Source organism: Mustelus asterias, chromosome 12, assembly GCF_964213995.1.
Source record: "Mustelus asterias chromosome 12, sMusAst1.hap1.1, whole genome shotgun sequence".
NCBI classification, from domain to species: domain Eukaryota; kingdom Metazoa; phylum Chordata; class Chondrichthyes; order Carcharhiniformes; family Triakidae; genus Mustelus; species Mustelus asterias.
In genome coordinates this window covers 106,170,775-106,193,452 of record NC_135812.1, presented here as the reverse complement: position 1 = coordinate 106,193,452, position 22,678 = coordinate 106,170,775, and the positions used below count along the sequence as shown (strand labels likewise).

General features: G+C 44.0%; 1 protein-coding gene across 1 annotated transcript in view; it reads left to right on the top strand.

The window, feature by feature from the left end:
* The window catches only part of LOC144501796 (sodium-coupled monocarboxylate transporter 1-like), an 89,660-nt gene that overhangs the window by 22,564 nt on the left and 44,418 nt on the right, over positions 1–22,678 (top strand). The window contains exons 6-10 of the mRNA XM_078225815.1: positions 1,057–1,124; positions 6,540–6,694; positions 7,900–8,040; positions 13,691–13,820; positions 17,920–18,008. Of these exons, the coding sequence (XP_078081941.1) occupies positions 1,057–1,124; positions 6,540–6,694; positions 7,900–8,040; positions 13,691–13,820; positions 17,920–18,008 (583 nt within the window). The remainder of the gene's footprint in view (positions 1–1,056; positions 1,125–6,539; positions 6,695–7,899; positions 8,041–13,690; positions 13,821–17,919; positions 18,009–22,678) is intronic.

Here is a 22,678-nt window from a genome sequence, read left to right as displayed (position 1 = left end):
CTAGCTAGTCCGTCTGACACTAAGGGGCAATTTATCATGGTCAATCCACCTAACCCGCGTATCATGTGGTGGATAGCTGACATGGCTAATTAGAAGTCTACTGAGGCCAATTAAAGGAGGCTGACTGGGTTTTTATACTGCCTCCATCTTTCCACAGATAACAGGGGCCAGATTATATACCTGGTGGTAGTGGCAGGCCAAAGAGCAGTGCTCCAGGTAGGCCCGGGTGCAGAGACAGCATCAACTCTCTCTGTAAAGGACCCCCGCCACCCCACCACCTCACCCTGCAACCTGCGGTGGCCTGACTGCAGGATATCATTTTTTAATTTGTTTAAAGCAACTGGAGAACCTCTGTCTCGAAACACCCTCACCTTTACTTACTATCTATTGCAACCTGCTGCTACTTTCAACCTGGAAGGCCTCAGCTTTGAGGCATTACCCACAGCCCTTATTTGGGTATCTAGCCCATCTCTAGGCCACTTAATGGGACATGAAAATCACAATAACTGATTATATCCCCCGAGGATTGGTTTGGGGACCCAGAAACAGCCTGACCGCTGTTCCCTGACACTACTGGGAAAATCCTGCCCCTGATCTCCCAGGTTCCAGCTACACTGCTGCTGCACAGGATTTCTCCGAAAGCCATGAAAGCAGCAACACTGCCATGGAGAATGCCTGTTCTGGCCTTGTCACCATTTTTGCCAATGACCATATTTAGTTTGTATGTTCCTAACAGGCCAATCGCGAACTCTGACATTTGGTTAGTGCCAATTTATCCTAGCCCTGGCAGATTCGCACTGAAGTTACAGTGGGAGTATACCAAAGGAGCTGGGGACTTTTAGCCCTATATCTTATAAGAAACATTATTATTAAGGGTCTTGATTGCAGGTAAGAAAATTCTGCCAACAAAGCTTATTTTTAGCACAGTAATTGAACATTTATGGCATTCACGTAAAATGTTTGTGTTACTACTATTTTTAATTTTCCCATGACATCAAATACTAATCAATCAACATTTAAATAATACTAACATTTTTCTATTTGTCTCTTTTTCAGTTACTGGAATAAACTTGTGGATTTCCATTGTAATGACAGCGCTTGTGTGTACGATGTATACAGCACTTGTAAGAAAATTGAATTTGAATATTTACTGAAGTTGATAATCATGATATTAGGAGACAATGGTTCCAAAATTCCATAGACTGCATTCCTGCCACGATAACTCCCATTGCCATCGTTCCCTGTGGATCTTGCTGAAGTATGTGGGATTCGGGGGGATCCTCATCTAATTTACAAGGGGCTGGATAGCATCTGTACCATTAGGACACATCTTGGGTGTTCGTCTTACTCCAAAGACATGATTGTCTGTTTTGAGAGGGATAATGTGGAGATGCTGGCATTGGACTGGGGTGGGCACAGTAAGAAGTCTCACAATACCAGGTTAAAGTCCAACAGGTTTATTTGGTGTCACGAGCTTTTGGAGCGTGCTCCTTCATCAGGTGAGTGGAGAGGTGGGTTCACAAACACGGCATATATAGACAGAGACTCAATTACAAGATAATGGTTGGAAATGGATGAAGGAAAGGATGCCCCGAGGCATGGTACAATGGGGAGACCATGCAGACACTACGACAACAGATGAATGGACACCGTGCGCCAATCACCAGGCAGGAGTGTTCCCTTCCTGTCGGGGAACACTTCAGCAGTCAAGGGCATTCAGCCTCCAATCTTTGGGTAAGCGTTCTCCAAGGTGGCCTTCAAGACACACGACAACGCAGAATCGGCAAGCAGAAACTGATAGCCAAGTTCCGTGCGCATGAGGACAGCCTCAACCGGGATCTTGGATTAATGTCACGCTACATGTAACCACCACCATTTGGCCTGGGCTTGCAAAATCCTACCATCTGTCCTGGCTTGAGACAATTCACACCTCTTTAACCTGTGATTATCCCTCTCTCCACTCACACTGTCTGAACCTGTAAAGACTTGATTACCTGTTACGACTCGTATTCCAACCATTATCTTGTAATTGAGTCTCTGTCTATATATGCTGTGTTTGTGAACCCAACTCTCCACTCACCTGATGAAGGAGCAGTGCTCCGAAAGCTCGTGACACCAAATGAACCTGTTGGACTTTAACTTGATAATGTGAGACTTCATACTGAGAGGGATAGTTGGTCCTTTCCTGAAAAATACAACGGCCGGGATTCTCCCAAAAAAATCGAAGGGTGGGATTTTCCAGCTACGCTCGCCCCAAAACCGGAAAACCTCGCCCGAGATCAATGGATCTTTGCATGGTCCACCCCCTGCTCGCTACGATTCCTGTGGCAGGCGGGACAGGAAAATTCCCCCCAAGTGCCCAACAGTCAGGAAAATAGGAGCTGATATGCGAAGTGGCCCATCACATAGATCTCCTTAAAGTCATTACAATGGGAGTACATTGGGTGCCCCACGGAATTTTGAATTCACTGTTTTTACATACTGACAGCTTCCTTTTCACCAAGAAGAACATGCAAATTTTAATTGAAAGTTTTTAATACTTACTGCTCTATGCATTATTTTACACTTGAATCAAACAAGTACAGAATAAGTTTGCCATAAAGAATAGAAGTTCTGAAGCTGGAGTGCAATAGCAAATGTTGGTTTGCTACAGTTTATTTACTTCCGTTGTTCTCTCATGATGTTACAGTCAAAAACATTACAGAAATATTTTCTATGTTTCTGTGTAACTTTTCTGTTTTTTCTTTACTTTTGTTTTCATTTCATACCTTTTCTTTCTATGTCTCTTACATCGTATTTTTTAATTCTCACTTGTACAATCTAGAAATGTTGTTGGTACACAAAGTGAGAAGTATTTTCCTAAATAGATGAATACATGATTTCTCAGCATGCCATTTTTGAAAGTGCTGCTATACTCAGTAAAGGCTTTACGCATGGACTGAGCTCAGATAAAAACTTCTTTTATAAAAGGAAATGTCTGTGGATGCTGGAATCTGAAACCAAAAGAGAAAATGCTGGAAAAGCTTTGACAAAGACTCATCCAGTCTTGAAACGTCAGCTCTTTTCTCTCATTACAAATGCTGCCAGACCTGCTGAGATTTTCCAGCATTTTCTCTCTAAAAACGTATTTTATTTGTTTAAAGCGGAAACTCTTGATCTGCTAATGTGGCTGCCAAATGGTTAGGTGACCTTTACTTGTCCAGCATAGTCTATCAAGTCTCCTGAAAGTTCTGAGTTGAATAGGACATACCAAGACAACAGTTACCTGTGGAATTCACACCTGCTATTTTTTGAAGCTTACTCAATACGCAGTCAATGGACTCCTGGACTATGTTTCCAGGTTTGCAGTTCAAAGGAAAGCTAATAAGTTATCCAACAGTTAAGCCAGAAAGGCCACCACTACCTCCTATTTTCTGTAAATGGCCTTTTAGCTTTAGACCATTGTGGGTGGCAAATGGCTGTTGACCATGTGCCTGAAACTGGCTTCTGCGACTGAGATCCTTTATTATACCAAGATCCAGAAAATACCTGAGCAGACTGCAGAAGAGCAACGAGACAACAGCTTTTTCCAGCATTGGGCACTAGTCCTCAATGTCAGGCTGCGGACACTGAGCTGTGGCCATCACATCCCAGGCTGCATTGGAGTCCCTGCTCCTAGGTCATCTGCCCTCTTGGGGGTTCAAGATGGCCTCCTCTCCTCCATGGTGTCCAGCAGCTGTCCTAGCTCTCCCTTGGTGAAGAGTGGGGCTGGTCTACGTGCTGCCATCCTCCTGTAAGTGCAGCTGGAGCATTTAACTGCAGCTCCCACTGGGTAATAGCGCAAAGCTGTGGCCACTTTGGGCAAGTCACATGCCTGGAGACTCCATAACAGCTTTCAGTGAACGAAGTATGAGGGGATCGCGGTGCAGTACATGCCAAAAAGACTGGCGCAGATTGCTCTTGTTTCCTTGCTGTTATGACACTCAGGCCAGAATGTTATGGCCATTCACGCTGATGGGATTTTCCCATGCTGCTCCAGTGAACAGAGATTTGGCTGGGTGTCAAATCCTCCAACATCGCTGCAGTGGGAGCATGGCATTGCCAGCCAGTAAGATTGTGTCCTTAGAAATCTTTTGGGAGAATTCCACCCAGTGACTTGGAACATGCTTATTTCTGTGGGAGCTTTGAGCTCAACAATAAGGACCCCAGGAATTTCCAGTAAGAGGCAGCACACTATGTATAATTCCTCAAGATGTCATGGAACATCGTTTTTGACTTGTAATTACCCATGATGTCACAATAAAAAGCATTTGCCCTCGGAGCTCCCACAAGTGATTACTGATAGCATTAGATTCAGACTGTACACATGCAAGAAATATCTTCTAATCTTTCTCCATTCTTTCTTCGTGACAGTTTGAATTGAGGGTCCTTCTTTAATGACTCTTCACCAAAATACATTTTCTTTATTCATCCTATCAATACCCACCATAATTAAAAATTAATTTTAATTAATATAGAAGATATTAATTTTCCTCTTAAACTTCTCTACTCCAGTGTTGAATCTCAGTGTATCAATCATCTCCTTAAAACTATAGTTTCCTATTTGTGGCATCATGCTGGTGAACCTATCCTGTATTCTCTATGATGGGAAAACCCAAGCTACATATGCTGTGCCCCAATGTGTGTTTTTAATGAATTTATTGTTGTAAAAACATAGGTCTGAAGTTAATGGTTGCGGTGGTGATCCCAACCACAAACTGGGGAGGTGGAGAGAACTCCGTTAGCCATTTTTGTGCACCCCCAATACATTAACTTCCAATCAGGTACTTAACTTCCTGCTGTCAAGGTTTCTATGGCCTTCCAAATAAAGATTCTACCTCCCACGAGTTGCCAACCAATCACAATAATACTTTGTTTGGGGAGTGGGGGTGGGAGGGAGCGGTCTTCCTGTGGGGGCAACTTTTGCAACTGGTGGTGCCCTCCATTGGACAAAGTGTTTGACTGGGAGAGTCCACCCCCTCAGCCTGTGGGCAGCGGTAGCAGAATGAGATCATAAGTCGCCATTAATTGGGCTGTCTAGCCTGTGCTTTCCCATGCAATTACACAGTAAACCCCCCTCCCACTGGAAGGATGGGTATTAAATTCTACTTATAGAAACAGCAGCACAGGCCATTCAGCTCATCAGATCTCTACTCTTCATAAAAGCTTTATCCATACAAATCTCACTTTCCAGCTCATTGGTCAGAGCCTTGAAGGTTACAGCACTTCAAGTGACTATCAAAATATTTAAAAAATGTGATCTGGGTTTCTGACTCTGGCAGTGAGTCCCAACACCCCACCTACTACTGGAAGGAAACAATGTTGCTCAACTCTTCCCTATTTTTTCTGCCAATTCCTTTAAGCTGAATCCAAGATGACGCTGGAGTGAGGCAACTCCTTGCTAGCTGTGCCCAGCATTCCTTCTAATTCTATCACTATCAGTGGTGATCTCACTGGGCTAGTAATCTGGGGCCCCGGGGTGATAAGTGTTCACATCCCACCATGATAGCTGGTGGAATTTATATTTAATTAATAAATCTTTAAGTGCAGAATGGTGGCAAAGTGGTTAACACTGAACTTCACAGCACCACGGACTTGGTGAAGATGCTCTTACCGAGAGTCAGTACAGACTTAATGGGCTGAGTGGCCCCTTTCTGTACTGTAGGGATTCTGTGGTGCACAAGTGGTTTGAAATTTTTTCTCCTGACTTCACATACTGTCTCAAAAAATACAAATCATGACAGTTCACTTATCCTTTTGGGATTTGGGCAATCTGGTACTTACCACCTTTCATATTATAACAGAGTGTATAACTTAAATGGAAATTACAACAAGGGACTAGGGTGATTGACTGAACTAATTTGTTCCTTCAATCACCTAACTTCATTGGAATTGGAGTGGAAACCCTGTGTGCGGTCAGTTCTGGAGAGATTCTGGCCACAGATTCAGCTTCAATTAACTCTGGTGGTAAACTCCATAGCCTCACTATTTTAATGGGTCAAAGATGAAATATATTTCATTCATATCAGAGATATATAGGACAAGATATGATTGAATTGATACAGTAAGTCCTTATAAAAGGTATGGTAGAGAAAGCGATGATCTAGCGGTGTTATCACTAAAACTATTAATCCAGGAAACTCAGCTAATGATCTGGGAACCCGGGTTCGAATCCCGTCACGGCAGATGGTGGAATTTGAATTTAATAAAACAAAACCTGGAATTAAGAATCTACTGCTGACTGTGAAACCATTGTTGATTGTCAGGAAAACCCATCTGGTTCACTAATGTCCCTTCCATGCAAGGAAATCTGCCGTCCTTACCCGGTCTGGCCTACATGTGACTCCAAAGCCACAGCAACGTGGTTGATTCTTAACTGTCCTCCAAGGGCAGCTAGGGATGGGCAATAAATGCTGGCCAGCCAGCGACGCCCACGTCCCACAAATGAATAAAAAACTCAGCATTCTCACCTCTCATTTGGCCAGTGATTGAAATCCATTGTTACTTGTACTTCCTTCCAGGGTGGCATCAAAGCTGTTGTTTGGACAGACGTATTCCAGCTCTGTCTAATGGTGATTAGCCTTTTAACTGTGCTGATCCAGGGATCAATTCATGTTGGAGGGCTTGGCAAGATTTGGAACATTGCTGAGAATGGTGGCCGGATTAATTTTTTAGAGTGAGTATTTTGACTGTTGGGTTATTGGATGAAAGGAATGGATGCAATGGAGAGTTAATGCACACAATTCTCCCGATTCAGGACCAAGTGCCAGGGTGTTTCCTGCTGATGCTGGCAGTGGGATTCACCCACCTGAAAGATTGAAATAAGCTCATCCTGAGAAACCCACCAGCCAGCCCAGCTTTTCAGCGATCAGTGCACCCTTTCTAAAGGTGTAATAGGACACCAATTTGGCATAAATATATAAAACACTTACCTGCTTTGGTCAGGAGCTTCATATTCCTAGAAACCCATTGGTAAAATCAAAATGATTGGAATCTGAGAAAGTAAACTCCTTGGGTGTGATTTTCCCGCCCCGCCACTCCACCAGTGTGATGGAGCAGGAAATATAAGCGGGAGTCAAAAATCACATTCCCGCCTGGCAGTTGGCAGGTCGTGAATCTCCCGGGCCATTTTTTGTTTGCACAGCCTCATTTCCGAATTAAACTCCTTTTAACGAGCTCCGGTTGCTATTGTCCGGGTTCACCTGGATTTCCGACCTCGCTGGTGGAGGTCCACACCAGTGGGGATCACAGCTGATCCCCAGCAATGGGGACCAGACGTGATGGCCTCACTGGTGGAACAGAAGGCCACTGAGGGCCCTGAAAGGTTGGGGGCAGGGTGAGGCAGTGTCCCTTGGGCAATCCAGTCTGACACACTGGCAGTGCTCACTAGGCACTGGGAAGTGCCAAGGGGGTGGGCCTTAAGGTGCAGGGCCTCACAAGGGGGTGGCAGGAGGAAAAATGGCAGACCTTTGCTAGTGGGCTAGTGATGGGAACAGCGATTGGAGATTGTGGCTGGCAATGTCAGATGTGGGGGGGTGGGGATGTCAAACGATCTCCCATTATACTGGGAGACCAGCGCATTCCCAATGGCCCCCTGCTGCAGGCCTCTCCAGCCCCCCGCCCGTCCACTGACGTGAATCGCCTGACAACCTCGAAATTGTGAAGCTCATCTTGCTCAAAAACAGGCAGCAAAACCTCCTGTTTTCCCATCTGTTGGGCAATTTGATTTTTTGGGGGGGGAAAATCACCCTCCCTCCCCATCTTTAACTGTGCACCGATTGCTGCCCGGGCTGCCAGAAGGTGGAATAGGGTAAAAAGAAAATCAACACCATAAAAATGAGTTGTAATCAGTTAAGTAATTGGAGAATATTTTTATCCCAGTTTTGATCCGGATCCAAGGCGAAGACACACATTTTGGACTATATTGGTAGGAGGCACATTTGGATGGACAGCAACATATAGTTGTAATCAAGCACAGGTACAAAGATACCTGGCCTGTAAGAGTGAAAATGAAGCAAAAAAGTAAGTCATCATGTAATTAAAATTCAGATGTGTGCATCAACATTTCTACACATTTATTGCAGATTTTTAAGTTTTGTTTTATTGGACTTACTCTTACATTTTGTCTCAATTTTATTGTGAGGCTGTAGGTTGACCAGAACCGTGACCACAGCTGGAACTTGATTTTTAAAATATATTTCAACTACTTAACTTTGGAACTATTACATCTGTGCAATTTGTGGACTATGAATCTTTGTTCTGTTAGGTCTATGTTAACTGAATCACATAAGCTAGCCTGCAGTACAGGAAGACAAATGATATGTTAGCTTTTGTAACAAAAGGTCTTGGGTGGCATGGTGGCAGTGGTTAGCACTGCTGCCTTAGTGCCAGGACCCAGGTTCAATCCTGGCCTCAGGTCAATGTCTGTGTGGAGTTTGCATGTGCTCCCCGTGTCTGCCTGGATTTCTCTGAGTGCCCTGGTTTCCTCCCACAGTCCAGAGATGTGTGGGTTAGGTTGATTGGCCATGATAAATTGACTCTAGTGTCAGGGAGCTTGGCCGGGTAAACATGTGGAATAGGGCCTGGATGGGATTGTGGTCGCTGCAGACATGATGGACCGAATGGCCTCCTTCTGCACTGTCAGTATTCTATGAGTATAAGAGTAGAGAAGTTTTACTATAATTGTATATAAAGCACACCTAGTGTACTCTGTGCAGTTCTGGTTTCCCTTCCTACAGGTGAATATACGAGCCTTTGCTAGACCGCTTCCTGGGATTGTCCTCTGAGGAGAGATTGAATAAACTAAACTCTGGAGTTTAGAAGAAAGAGAGGAGATCTAATTGAAACATTTTAGGATGGGATTCTCCCAAAGAAATTCTAACTGTTGAATTCACATAAAAACCTGAAGTAAATCCTGCTGTTTCCTTCCACAAAAAAATCAGTGGGTAGAGCCTATTCCCGCTGGAGAGGCCGGCAGCAAAGCACTGAGCGGGACACTGCGCACGCACCGATCTGTCAATGCCGAAATCAGCGCATGCGCAGTGGCCCCTGTCTGCCGGCCTTGGGGCGAGCACAACCAGAAAATCCCACCCATTGTCTCTCTCTCTCCAAAGGCTGTCCGTTTGGGGACGCAAAGCTGACCCACTGCCAGAACAGGGCAGATGTTAATGACAGAATAAAGGTTAGTGCTGGCTGAAAGCAAAAACATGGGAACAAGATCAAGACTCAGAATCTCTACTGTGCAGAAGGAGGCCATTCGGTCCATCGAATCTGCACCGACTGACAGTGTCTTACCCAGGCCTTCTCTCCCACCCTATCCCCGTAACCCTGCACATTTACCATAGCTAATCCATCTAACCTACACATCCTGGAACACTAAGAGGCAATTTAGCATGGCCAATTTACTTAACCCTCATTTGTGGACTGTGGGAGGAAACCAGAGCACCCGAAGGAAACCCACACAGACACGGGGAGAACGTGCAAACTCAACACAGACAGTCACCCAAGGCCAGAATTGAACCCGGGTCCTTGGCACTGTGAAGCAGCTGTGCTAATCACTGTCACCTAAGACTTCCAGTACTTCCCTGGAGCAGAGAAGCTATGACATCTTCTCCAGAGCCTTCAACATGTCATCAATGAAGACGAACATCTCGCCAAGGCCATCCCCACATCCCCCTACTTGCCTTCAAACAACTGTGTAACCTCAAGCAGACCTTTGTACACAGCAAACTACCCAGCCTTCAGGAGAACAGTGACAACAACACCACACAACCCTGCCACAGCAACCTCTGCAAGACGTGCCGGATCATCGACACGGATGCCATCATCACACGCAAGAACACCATCCACCAGGTACACGGTACATACTCTTGTGACTCGGCCAACATAGTCTACCTGATACGCTGCAGGAAAGGATGTCCCAAGACATGGTACGTTGGCGAGACCATGCAGACGCTACGACAACGGATAAATGGACACCGCTCGACAGTCACCAGACAGGAGTGTTCCCTTCCTGACTTCAGCAGTCAAGGGCATTCAGCCTCTGATCTTCGGGCAAGCCTTCTCCAACGCAGCCTTCATGACACACGACAGCACAGAATCGCAGAGCAGAAACTGATAGCCAAGTTCCGCACACATGAGGACGGCCTCAATCGGGGTTTTGGGTTCATGTCACACTATCTGTAACCCTCGCGACTTGCCTCGGCTTGCAAAATCTCACTAACTGTCCTGACTGGAGACAATTCACATCTCTTTAACCTGTGCTTAACCCTCTCTCCACTCATTGTCTGCACCTGTAAAGACTTGATTACCCGTTAAGACTCGCATTCCAACCATTATCTTGTAATTGAGTTTGTGTCTATATATATGCCCTGTTTGTGAAACAAATCCTGCACTCACCTAATGAAGGGGTAGTGTTCAGAAAGCTCGTGCTACCAAATAAATCTGTTGGACTTTAACCTGGTGTTGTGAGACTACTTACCCAAAACTGGCATGGGGGAAAAAAATTCAAAACAAGAGGTCAGCGTTTATGATCTGAAGTTGCTGAATGGAATTTGAAGTCCTGAAGGCTGTCAAGTGTCTAATTGGAAGATGAGATGCCGTTCCTCCAGCATGCATTGGATTTTACTAGAATATTGCAGCAAACCGGAAACAAATGTGAGCATGAGAGCAAGGTGGTGAATTGAAACGGCAAGCAAATGGAAGATCAGGGTCATGCTTGGGAACTGAGTAAAGATATTCCATAAAGCAGTTGCCCAGCCTGTGTTTGGTCATGCAAGTGTAGAGGAGACCATAGACTAAATGTAAAACATTTACTGACTTGTTCCCTTAGAGGCACAACCGCCATCTTGTTCCTAATAGAGATACATCTGTGATTAATTTAAAAGATACAGTAAAAGATCCAAAAATTGAAAATGATCCATTACCAGTACCCAATACAATGTCACCATGACTCGGTTTAAACTTAATAATGCAAGCAGAACACCTGATTTTGTCCCAAAAACTTGAGAAAGCCAACAGACCAATGTAATTATCATAGTCCGAAACAAATTTCAAGTTACTGTCAAAAAACATAAATTTTTCACTCCAAACCCTTGCAAAACATTCAGACCAATGGCACCATGATATGGTTAAAAACACTTACAATCCCCAACATGGCTGACCAGTCCGGTTATAATATCTCCAGGAGTCGGCTGTAAAGGAACAGTGCTTTTATTGCACAAAATAAAGTAAAATGAAAACCACAAGCCTGTCGTGAACTCATGTCCCAACCAAGACAAAAAGATTAATGGATAAAAGCAAATTACTGCAGATGCTGGAATCTGAAACCTAAAGAGGAAACGCTGGAAAATCTCAGCAAGTCTGGCAGCATCTGTAAGGAGAGAAAAGAGCTGATGTTTCGAGTCTAGATGACCCTTTGTCACAGCCCTCCTGTGTTTCCTCTATATTGGAGAGACAAAACGTAGACTGGGTGATTGCGCACAGACCAAAAGTGCTCAGCAAAGCAATCAGGACCCCGACCTTCCTGTTGCTTGCCATTTTAACACACGATCCTGCTCCCATGCCCACATGTCTGTCCTTGGCCTGCTGCAATGTTCCAGTGAAGCTCGACGCAAACTGGAGGAACAGAATCTCATCTTCCGGCTCGGCACTTTACAGCCTTCCGGTCTCAATATCGAATTCAACAACTTCAGATGATTTGCTGTACCCCACCTCGACCCTTTTGTTTTCATTTCATTTAATTTTTAACTGTTCTCTACCATTTCTTTATTTTTCTTTCCCCCCCCCCACTCTTTCCCCTTATTTTGTCCCCCCTTTCCTCCTCCTTCGCTTCCCCTTTCCCTCAATTTTACCTCTCTCCCACCCATCACCTCCCTCCCCCCACATCTTCTTCTGTCACAGTTTACCCTCTGATTTCAGCTTCTCTGCCGTTTGGCCATTCACGCCTTCTATTCTGTCTATGGACTGCCATTAGCAGCCTTTCAACAAAAAGAGTTTTTTTCCAGCTTTGACAAAGGGTATCGACTCGAAACGTCAACTCTTTGCTCGCCTTACAGATGCTGCCAGACCTGCTGAGATTTTCCAGCATTTTCTCTTTTGGTTTCAAAAGGAATAATGGACCCATTCAGGGTCTGCTTTATACAGGGCTCAGTATATAATCTCCACATGGTTGGTTAATTACCAACCCCCAGGGTGCTTAAATGCAATGAGTCCTACAGGGAGGTCAATCAGTGAATCCCCATTGCAAGTCATGGGGTTATCACACCAGTGTTGATTGTCGGTTCTGAGTCAAAGTGAGTCTACTCTGATGTGCTCCAACTTAACTCAGATGTAGCAGAGCATCTTTCCTGTTACTATTGTTATTCTAATGTCCAGTTAGTTGATTCCATTTGAAATGTTGTTGGTTCCTGACGGTTGAAAGAATAAGGGGGTTTTCCATGGAGATGTATTATCAGTTGTCATGTAAGAGCAATTCTCTTGGAGTTTGAGAAGACACAGTAACAGCACCTGGCTTTAACTTTACTAAGGATTTGAATGATCCTATTCCAGTATTATTGTCAATGACGCAAACTTCGGTAGCATTTGGATTCAGTAAAAAAAATCTGAAATTAAAAGTCTAATGATGACCATTGTCGATTGTCTCAAATACCTATCTGGTTCATTACTGTCCTTTCGGGAAGGAAATCTATTCTGGCCTACATATGAGTCCAGATCGACAGCAATATGGTTGACTCTCAAACGTCCACTGAAATGGAGAGCAGTTCGAGATGGGCAACAAATGCTCACCTAGCTAGCGGCACCCACATCCTGTAAATTAACAGAAAAAGGGCACAATTCCTTGAGTGTGTTGTTGGTATGTCTTTGTGGCATTGGGTAATCAAAGTCTTGATTGCATATTCAATGGTAGGTAATGGCAATTCTTTGGTACCACTGTACTCTGATATCAATCAGTCATTGTCTAAACCCTTTTGATGAGTCACTGGCCAAATATCTCCCATTCCGCTCACCGCGGGAATTGTAGTGGTTGAGACAGAAAATTTGACGGACCAATTTCAGGGCCACAGTTCATAGCCTTGAATTACTGTGTTAAGTGAATAAATTATTTCTCAAATAATGTTTAGCTTATCTTTGCTAATTTGGCTTATTTTTCTTTTGATGTGCTAGAATTAATTTGTCCGTATTTTCATATTCAACATATTTTCAGTTTCAGGATTTTGCATGAACTTAACACCCACTTCAAGATGATGTTGTTTTGGGTATATTTTGTTCAGATATCAATACTGAAGCATTTCATAAAGATTTAAAGAAAAAGGACACTTTGTAACTTACATGCAAAGTGAGTTTCCTGCTTTATATAATAGTAGGGGCGGCACAGTGGCACTGTGGTTAACACTGTTGCCTCACAGCGCCAGGGACCCAGGTTTGATTCCCGGCTTGGGTCACTGTCTGTGTGGAGTTTGCACGTTCTCCCTGTGTTTGCGTGGGTTTCCTCCGGGTGCTCCGGTTTCCTCCCACATTCTGAAAGATGTGCTGGTTAGGTTCATTGACCCGAACAGGCGCCGGAATGTGGCGACTAGGGGAATTTCACAGTAACTTCATTGCAGTGTTAATGTAAGCCTCACTTGTGACTAATAAATAAACTCTACTTTTACAATTGTTTCTGATTTCACAGGGCTGTGTTTCTGAACTGGTTTGGTATGATTATTGTGCTCACAACAGCCTGCCTGTGTGGTTTAGTGATGTATGCTGTTTATGAGACCTGTGATCCAATAAAGGCAAACAAAATTAGTAACTCCAATCAGGTAAGTAATGTTTCATTCCGTTTAAAATGAACTTTATTTGCAGTAGAATTCACTGTAGCATTATAGTCCCCTTTTTGTAAGTATCAGGTGTTGACCTCTAATCACACAATCCAATGAATAAAACTTCAAATCTAATAGTTACCAAAAATTCTTCATGTAAGTCAGGTTCAGCTCCATAAATTCACGAGGACAACGTCACTATAAAATCTTGAGTATAATATTAGAAGAAGAGAAAAAAAGGATATAAAGACACTTAAAATCGGCAATGGAGAGAGATAATTGATAAACTAATCAAACGCAGAAAGCATAAAACCCTGATCTGAATGGCTTGTCCCAGCATATATTAAAAGAAGTTAGGAAAGAGATAGCAGAGGTATTATTATACCTACATGAAAAATAATCAGCAAAGGGAATTGTGCCAGAGAACTAGGAAACAAATGGATTCCAATGTATAAATATGGAAAAAACAAACCGAGGGAATTGTGTACCAATTAGCTTACTGCCAATGCGAAGATTAATGAAATTCTTAATTAAAAATATTGGAGTAGGAAGACATATAGAAACCAGAAATGTAGAACAGAGTAGTCTGCAAACATTCTAAAGACAGGAACATGCTTAAACCCAACCTTATTGAATTCTTTGAAGAAATGATAAAAAATGGTAGAATAATGTGAGCTATTTGAATTTCAAAAAAGCTTCAAGTTATTATATAGCAGACAGTTGGCTATGGCCACAACATTGTGGAGCCAAAGGACAAGCAGCAAAATTGATTGCAAGGTGGCTACAGGACAGAAAACATCTTGGGCATGGCGAGCCAGTTAGATAGAGTGTGAGATGAAAAACTGGGTTTGCACCGGTTTCTCAGCTCTCTCGATCTTACTGTTTTACCGGTGAAATCAGAAAGAGCGCACGGCTGATTTCAAAGATGTGCGGGTTAGGTTGATTGGCCATGCTAAAAATTGCCCTTAGTGTCCTGAGATGCATAGGTGAGAGGGATTAGTTGGGTAAATATGTTGGGATATGGGAGTAGGGCCTGGGTGGGATTGTGGTCGGTGCAGACTCGATGGGCCGAATGGCCTCTTTTTGTACTGTAGGGTTTCTATGATTTCTATGATAACCTTCCTATCCCAGCAACACTGGGAAGTTTGGAAGATCGTGGAACTTAATTTGGCAGGAGGCCAGAGATCAGTTCCCTGATGGCAGGATGAACTTTTGCCATTATTTTCTCAGGACTTTAAAGGTCAAACTTCCCAATGAACAATGTCAGGAAGTCCTTTTCCATGCATTAAAAGGTGACCTTGCTGAAGTTAAGTTCCTCCTCCAAGTTAAGGTGCCTACCAGTGGGAAATTAGAATATTCACATTTATGTCTGTCTGTGCATGAATGGTGTACACCTGGCGAGCTGGACATCCACCTGGACTTTGAAGTATTAGGTTTTCTTGGGGATTACTTGGGGATGGCATGGTGGCATGATGGCACAATGGTTAGCACTGCTGCCTCACAGTGCCAGGGACCCGGGTTCAATTCCCAGCCTCGGGTCACTGTCTGTGTGGAGTCTGCACGTTCTCCCTGTGTCTGCGTGGGTTTCCTCCGGGTGCTCCGCTTTCCTCCCACAATCCGAAAGATGTGCGGGTTAGGGTGCATTGGTCATGCTAAACTCTCCCTCAGTGTACCCGAACAGGGGCCGCAGTGTGGCAACTAGGGAATTTTCACAGTAACTTGCTTACAGTGTTAATGCAAGGCTACTTAAGACTAATAAATAAGTCTCAGCCTCTTGACTTGGAGAGCGTGCTGGTAAGCCAAGCTGCATGAAGGCTGGAGATGGAATTCAGGTGGAGGGGAGGGAGATGGGTGAAGGTGTAAGGCTGGAGCAACTGCTGGACAGGGTAGGCAGGCAAAGGAAGGGTGGGGGTGATTGATGGAAGTGTGAAGCAAAGGCTGGGCATGGGAGGCAGGCTAAAGGTGGAAGATGGGGAGGCATTCCGGGGAAGGAAGACAGATTGTCAGAGGACAGAGGTAAAGGGCGAATAACAGGGGTTCAGCGAAATTGGGTGGAGGATTGACCTTTCTTGTAGGGTCTGAGGGGTCCTTGGTTGGATGGGGAGGGACATTTCCAGACAAGGATGTTGGGATAGAGATGATCCTAGATGCACGGATTTGCGCTGTTGATGTTGGAGTCGTGAGGTTGAACTGAAGATCCTGGGCAGCGGAAGGAACAGTCACAATGTGAAAGAGAAGAGGGATGCAGTAGGACAGCAGGGCTAAAGATTTCATGAGGTGGGTCTCACGAAAACAGACAAAATAGGGATCTGTGCTAAGTCAGGGTTAGGGTGAGCATCTACATGATAAAGGGTAGATTCAGATGGGGAGGGAAGACCTGTGGAGGTGGATAGTAATAGATTCAAGGGTAACAGGGGGAGGTTCAAGGGTGACGGATGGGTCAAGGGTGATGGGGAGATGTTGGTGGGTGACGAGGAGGGTAGAAGGTTATGGAGCGTCTCAAATGGAATACACATTATTTTGCGATTCTCACCTATGGAACATAATTGATGTAAACTGTATTACTTCAAAGTTGGAGGAGGGTCCTTTCTACTAGCAATTTAAACTGCCATCCTCCCAGAAGAATGGTCATGGCTGATCATGACACATGTCGTTAGTCTTTCTATGTTGCCAAGGAAAAGTGTTTACAGAGAATCTCGAGTGTAATGGAGGCAAGTTGAATAGTGTCAGAGAGGGCTATCCCACACAGCTCTCATTACCCTCGTCAAAAAACAATATCTCCAAGTGCAGTCATGTATGAACAGGAGGATCACCTATCTCTGTGCCTTCAGGATGTCTTTCACTTGAAAGAGGATTGGATGGGTGTGATTCCACGTGAAAACAGAAGCCAGGCATTGGGCTTAGAAGTGGCTCTGAATGAAGGCAAACCTGCAAGGAGTTTGATCACTAGGTTTATTACTTCAATCTATTCATAGATCCACTGAGGCCTAGATGCAGGCTCCAGGCAATGTTGCCTTTCTACTTGCTCTCATTCAGATAATGTAGACGACAGCCCATTGCAGGTTGGCACAGGGGCATAGAAGCTACAGTGCAGAAAGAGGCCATTCGACCCTTTGAGTTTGCACCAACTTACCGAAAGAGCTTTCCATCCAGGCCCTCCCTTCTGCCCTATCCTCAGAATCCCACGCATACTTTGTATGAGGAACTGCCATTGTAGCTCTGAAACTTTCATGTATATCGTTGTAACAGTACCGCTACTTTTATTTTAGCTATTAGGGAATGTTATTCTACTTAAACAGGTGCAAAACGCTTTGCATTGGGAGGGTTTTTTTTAACTGCTGATAAAACTGTCAGGGAAAATTAAGTTAACATTTGGTGTGTGATCTGTTAAAGGTCGCCAGCAGCTGCTAATTATGTTTCTTATTTGCAACTTTGCCATCCAGTACTCCAAAAATAGGAGTTTCTTAACCCCAGGGTGAATGTAGTGACAAGCATAAAACTGGAAAACCATTTTATTTTGATGTATTCTTTTTCAGTGATATTAGCAAATGGAGATAGAAGAGAGATTGGAAAAATGCCCCAACTCCATTAATTTTAATGACCAGAAAATCATGAGCGAAGGCATGTAATTTCCTGATGGGTGCTCTTAGGATGTGCCAGGAGTACTGAAGTAAAACTCTTTCTCCTGTCATCCACTGTTTCTTACAAAGACTTTCGATAAAGTAATGTTGGAGTTTTGGAGTTTGCACATTCTCCTCGTGTCTGCGTGGGTTTCCTCCGGGTGCTCCGGTTTCCTCCCACAGTCCAAAGATGTGTGGGTTAGGTTGATTGGCCAGGTTAAAAATTGCCCCTTAGAGTCCTGAGATGCGTAGGTTAGAGGGATTAGTGGGTAAAGTATATGGGGGTAGGGCCTGGGTGGGATTGTGGTCGGTGCAGACTCGATGGGCCGAATGGCCTCCTTCTGCACTGTAGGGATTCTATGATTCTATGATTTAATGCCAACAATTTTGGAAGAATCATAGAAGTAACCACAAGCTATTATATAAAATACAATGATTCTTTTTAAAAGAGTTTATTTTTAATTTTATGTTTTTCACAGTTGATGCCTTTACTGGTAGTAGAAATTTTGAATCCGACGCCTGGAGTTGCTGGACTCTTTGTTGCTGGTGCATACGGTGGCACATTGAGGTATGAAACCTGTTATTATCGATACAGAAGACAGTAGTTTATTAATACCATGGGCCATTGACAGAATGACAATGTTGAGTAAAGAAGAAATATTTTTTTTTAGACTGCTTAGATAGAATTTGTTTGGAATTGTGGAAACAATGAACACATGGATAACATATGCTGTTATGGCACTATCATGTTTCACTTAACTTCAGCTTTGCAGTGCTAGTACAAGGAATGATGTAGGCTTCTGTGTGATTCTATTTTCAAGTTATTTAAGTTTATTTATTAGTGTCACAAGTCGGCTTACGTTAATACTGCAATGAAGTTACTGTGAAAATCCCCTAGTCGCCACACTCCAACGCCTGTTTGGGTACACTGAGGGAGAATTTAGCATGGCCAATGCACCTAACCAGCATGTCTTTTGGACTGTGGGAGGAAACCGGAGCACCCGGAGGAAACCCACGCAGACACGGGGAAAACATGCAGACTCCGCACAGACAATGACCAAGGCGGGAATTGAACCCGGGTCCCTGGTGCTGTGAGGCAGCAGTGCTAACCACTGCGCCGCCCCACATTAATGTGCCCCACAGGGAGATCAATCAGTAATTCCCCATGGATCTCGTGGGGGTTATCACAAAACCATATCTGGTAAAGAATTTGTTCAATTCCTCTACAACCTTTTTTGCTGTCATTCTCATTGATATCGCTTCTGGGAATCTAGTAAATATATCCATGATTGTCAGCAAGTACTGATTTTCACTTTTTGTCTCAGGAGGGGGTCCTACACAATCAGTTAGAACCCTAGTAAAAGGTTCCTCAAATGCTGGAACAGGAATTAAAGATGCAGCATTTACTACTACCTAAGGTTTTCCTATCATTTGGCGTGTGACATGTCCAACTGAACCTGACTACGGGAGCGATTCTCCAAAACAAATTGTCAAATTCGTGTGAAAACTGGAGTAAATCATGTTGTTTTTTTCAGCGGGAGTTTAAAAAAGAATCTTTCACACTCTGTGCACTGCAGAGTGCCTCAGTGTACTTCCTTTAAATCCGGGGGCAGGGCCTATTCCCACTGGAAAGGCCAGCAGCGTAGTGCTGAGCGACCATTGCACACTGCCGGCCTTCCAATTGCTGGCCAGCCTGATTAATAGCCCCCAAACATACCCGGGCTCAGCCTCGACCCCCCCCGCCCCCACTGATCCCCTCAGAAACGCCCCCCCCCCCCAGCGCTGTGCCCATTCCCTCCCCGCAGCCCTGACCCCCCCCCCCACCCCACAGCGAGCCGACCCCCCCTCCTACCCACTGGCCAACCCCAATTTTGGCCTCCCTCCGTCTGTCACTCAGCCCAAATGCAGAGTGGCAGCGGGCCCCCCCCCCACCCTCACCGATCGCCCCCAGAGGCCCTGCTCCCATCAGGCTCCAGCCCCCCCATTAGATCCCGCCCCCTTGGCACTGCCCCATGCCTGGTAGGCAGGACCAAGATGCCCCCTGGGAATTGGCACTTTGCCCCTTGGGCAAAATTGGCACTGTCCAGGGGGCAGCCCCCCCACTGCCTGACCCTCTGGAGGGGCCTTGATTGCCCCCCTTTAATCCAGAGGGATCTGGCCACCAGCTCCCCATTAGTGAGGAGCTATAGCAAACCCCTCTGGAGTGAAATATTCCTGGCAGTGGGGGGGAGAGGCCAGGTTCAATTCCGACTTTGGGAAACTGTGTGGAGTTTGCACATTCTCCCCATGTCTGCGTGGGTTTCTTCCGGGTGCTCCAGTTTCCAACTACAGTTCAAAGATGTGCAGGTTAGATGGATTGACCATGATAAATGGCGACACCGTGCTTAGCACTGCTGCCTCATAGCACGAGGAACCAGGTTCGATTCCCCGCTTGGATCACTGTCTGTGCGGAGTTTGCATGTTCTCCTCGTGTCTGCATGGGTTCCCTCCGGGTGCTCTAGTTTCCTCCTACAGGCCGAAAGACGTGCTGGATAGGTGCATTGTCCATGCTAAACTCTCCCTCAGTGTACCCAAACAGGCGCCAGAGTGTGGTGACTAGGGGATTTTCACAATATCTTCATTGCAGTGTTAATGTAAGCCTACTTTTGACGCTATTAAATAAACTTTAAATTTACTCTTAGTGTCCCAAGATGTGAAGATTATGGGGATTAGTGGGTTAAATGTGAGGGGTTATGGGATAGGCTGGGGATGAGCCTGAGTAAGATGTTCTGTCAGAGAATCATTGCAGACTCGATGGGCTGAATGACCTCCTTCTGCACTGTAAGTAGTTTAAAAAAAGGAACAATTTTCCATTTCAGTTTAGAGGTCAGTTGCTGACTGGTGCTGTTTGTAGACAGTGAGCGGAATATTACCAGCACATCCATTGTACGAGGTTCATACAATCCTGCCTGAGGCCAACGAAGAATGCTATTCTCCGAGCCTCACCCGCCCCCGGAATTGGGGCGGGGGTGCCTGTAAAATCCTGACCAGTTTCTCTCTCTGCAAAATCTCTCTGACAACGTCAAAACCTTTTTCATTAATTTATAGCAAGTATGCCTGGGTTTGCTAACTGTATTTAAGTATGTTTTAAATCTATAGAAAGAATGTTGCCTATTTGAAACTGAAATCGTGATAAGTTAGAAATTAGAGTTATTTCTTTTCATATTTAAAAATTGCTGAACAGTTAAGAGTTAAACTGCATCATTTTGTTAGAATTATGCTTAAATTGTATTATGAATAAAGCTTGTTTTGATAAAAGATCCCTAATTTATCAGACCCTGGAGTGAAGCATTCTTTCCTCACATTTATACCAAAATAGAAAAATTGTTGGGGTCGAGTCTAGTTTCATAATATACCTTGGGGTTCTCATCTGGGACCCTAACCCTGTCCAATCTGTTTTCTCAAATTTGAAATTTCTGCCTGTATGCCTCTGGTATTAAACCACATATCAACTAAAGCTTTATTCACTACATATTTCGCAGATATTTATTCTGACAGAGAACTCATTAGTTCTACCTATTAATCTACTCTGTAATAGTATTGTCAGATTTATTTCGGCCACTTCATCTGTTCTTGCTATTTTCTCAATGGAATTAAAGAATGCTTTGTCATATTTTTGTTCAAACTTGGGAAGCGTTTGTACACTTTTAGACATCTCCCCACTGGCTTTTAATCTAGGAATAAATCTTTCCACCGTCTGGTGCTTCTCCTTTAATTGGCAAAAAGTTAAAGTTAAAGTTTATTTCTTAGGCTTACATTAACGCTGCAATGAAGTTACTGTGAAAATCCCCTAGTCACCACACTCCAGCATCTGTTTGGGTACACTGAGGTAGAATTTATCATGGTCAATGCACCTAACCAGCACGTCTTTCAGACTGTGGGAGGAAACCGGAGCACCCGGAGGAAATTCATGCAGACACAGGGAGAATGTGCAGACTCCGCACAGTGACCCAAGCCGGGAATTGAACTCGGGTCCCTGGCGCTGTGAGGCATCAGTACTAACCACTGTGCTACTATGCTGCCCCATGGCAGTTTTCTAAGCTGAAATTCTCTGTGTCTATCCCTTTCTTTTTCCTCCTTTTCCAATGTTGCCATTTCCAATTTCCTTTGAACAAAAGAACATAAGAAATAGGAGCAGGAGTAGGCCATCTGGCCCTTCGAGCCTGCCCCGCCATTCAACAAGATCATGGCTGATCTGAAGCTTTGGCTCTCTTGCCTATCTGCTTGTTCCCTTTGAAATAGTCATTCCCTTTCCTTTTTCTCTGTTTCTTGTTTTCTCATTTCTCTTTATCTGTGTATCTTAACTCTTTCATTTTCTCTTCCATTTTGTTCTAATTCATGTTTTTCCATTTGCAGCTGATTTTGAGCCCATTCCAATGAGCCCTTTTTGAGAACTTGCTCTCAGGTATCTCTTCCAATGTCAACTACTGTGGTATTCCTTCAATTATGTCTGCTTTCCTTACCCCGACAAGTAAGCCTAATTGTAACTCTACGGCCAATTCCATTAATATAGCTTTAATTAGGAATTTTTCTTGCTGTGTGGGTTAATTCTGGTGTTAGGGAAGATTGGATTGCGGGTGGTGGGGGGGGGGGGAGGGGAGGAGATGGTAAACTACAATATTGTTCAATCAGGATTTGAGGAAATGTGTCTTATAACCCAGAGGAGGAAACCAACAAGGTAACAGAGTGATAGAATGAGCAGGATAAAGGATGCAGAGAAGAAGATTTGGCTAACTGAAAGAGAATTTAGGTTTCATAATATGTTCGAATGAATGTTTTAAATTCCCCAATACTATCATTCTGAAACACAGAACTTCAATAAAAATGTGCAAATTACATTCTTTACAAAGGTATCTGATTAAATTCTGTGTGAAACTATGTCAAATTTAGAAGTGTTACTAGACCCTAACTTTTACATTTGATTTTGGCATTAGGGTTAGCGTACGGTGTTTCACTCCAAGTCTGATTCCAGTAACCTACTCGGAAGCTTTTATCTAAACAAACTTTATTTAAGAACATAATTAGAATTTAACAAAAAGAATTAGCATACCTTTTACCAATTAAAATACTTAAACATGACAAAATATAATTCTTAACAGCCAATTAGCTCTATTGTTCCAATTTAGCAGTATCTGCCATAGACATAAATCCCTTCTTTAGAACCAGTTAGCACAGAAAAACAAATATGCTTTCATGGCA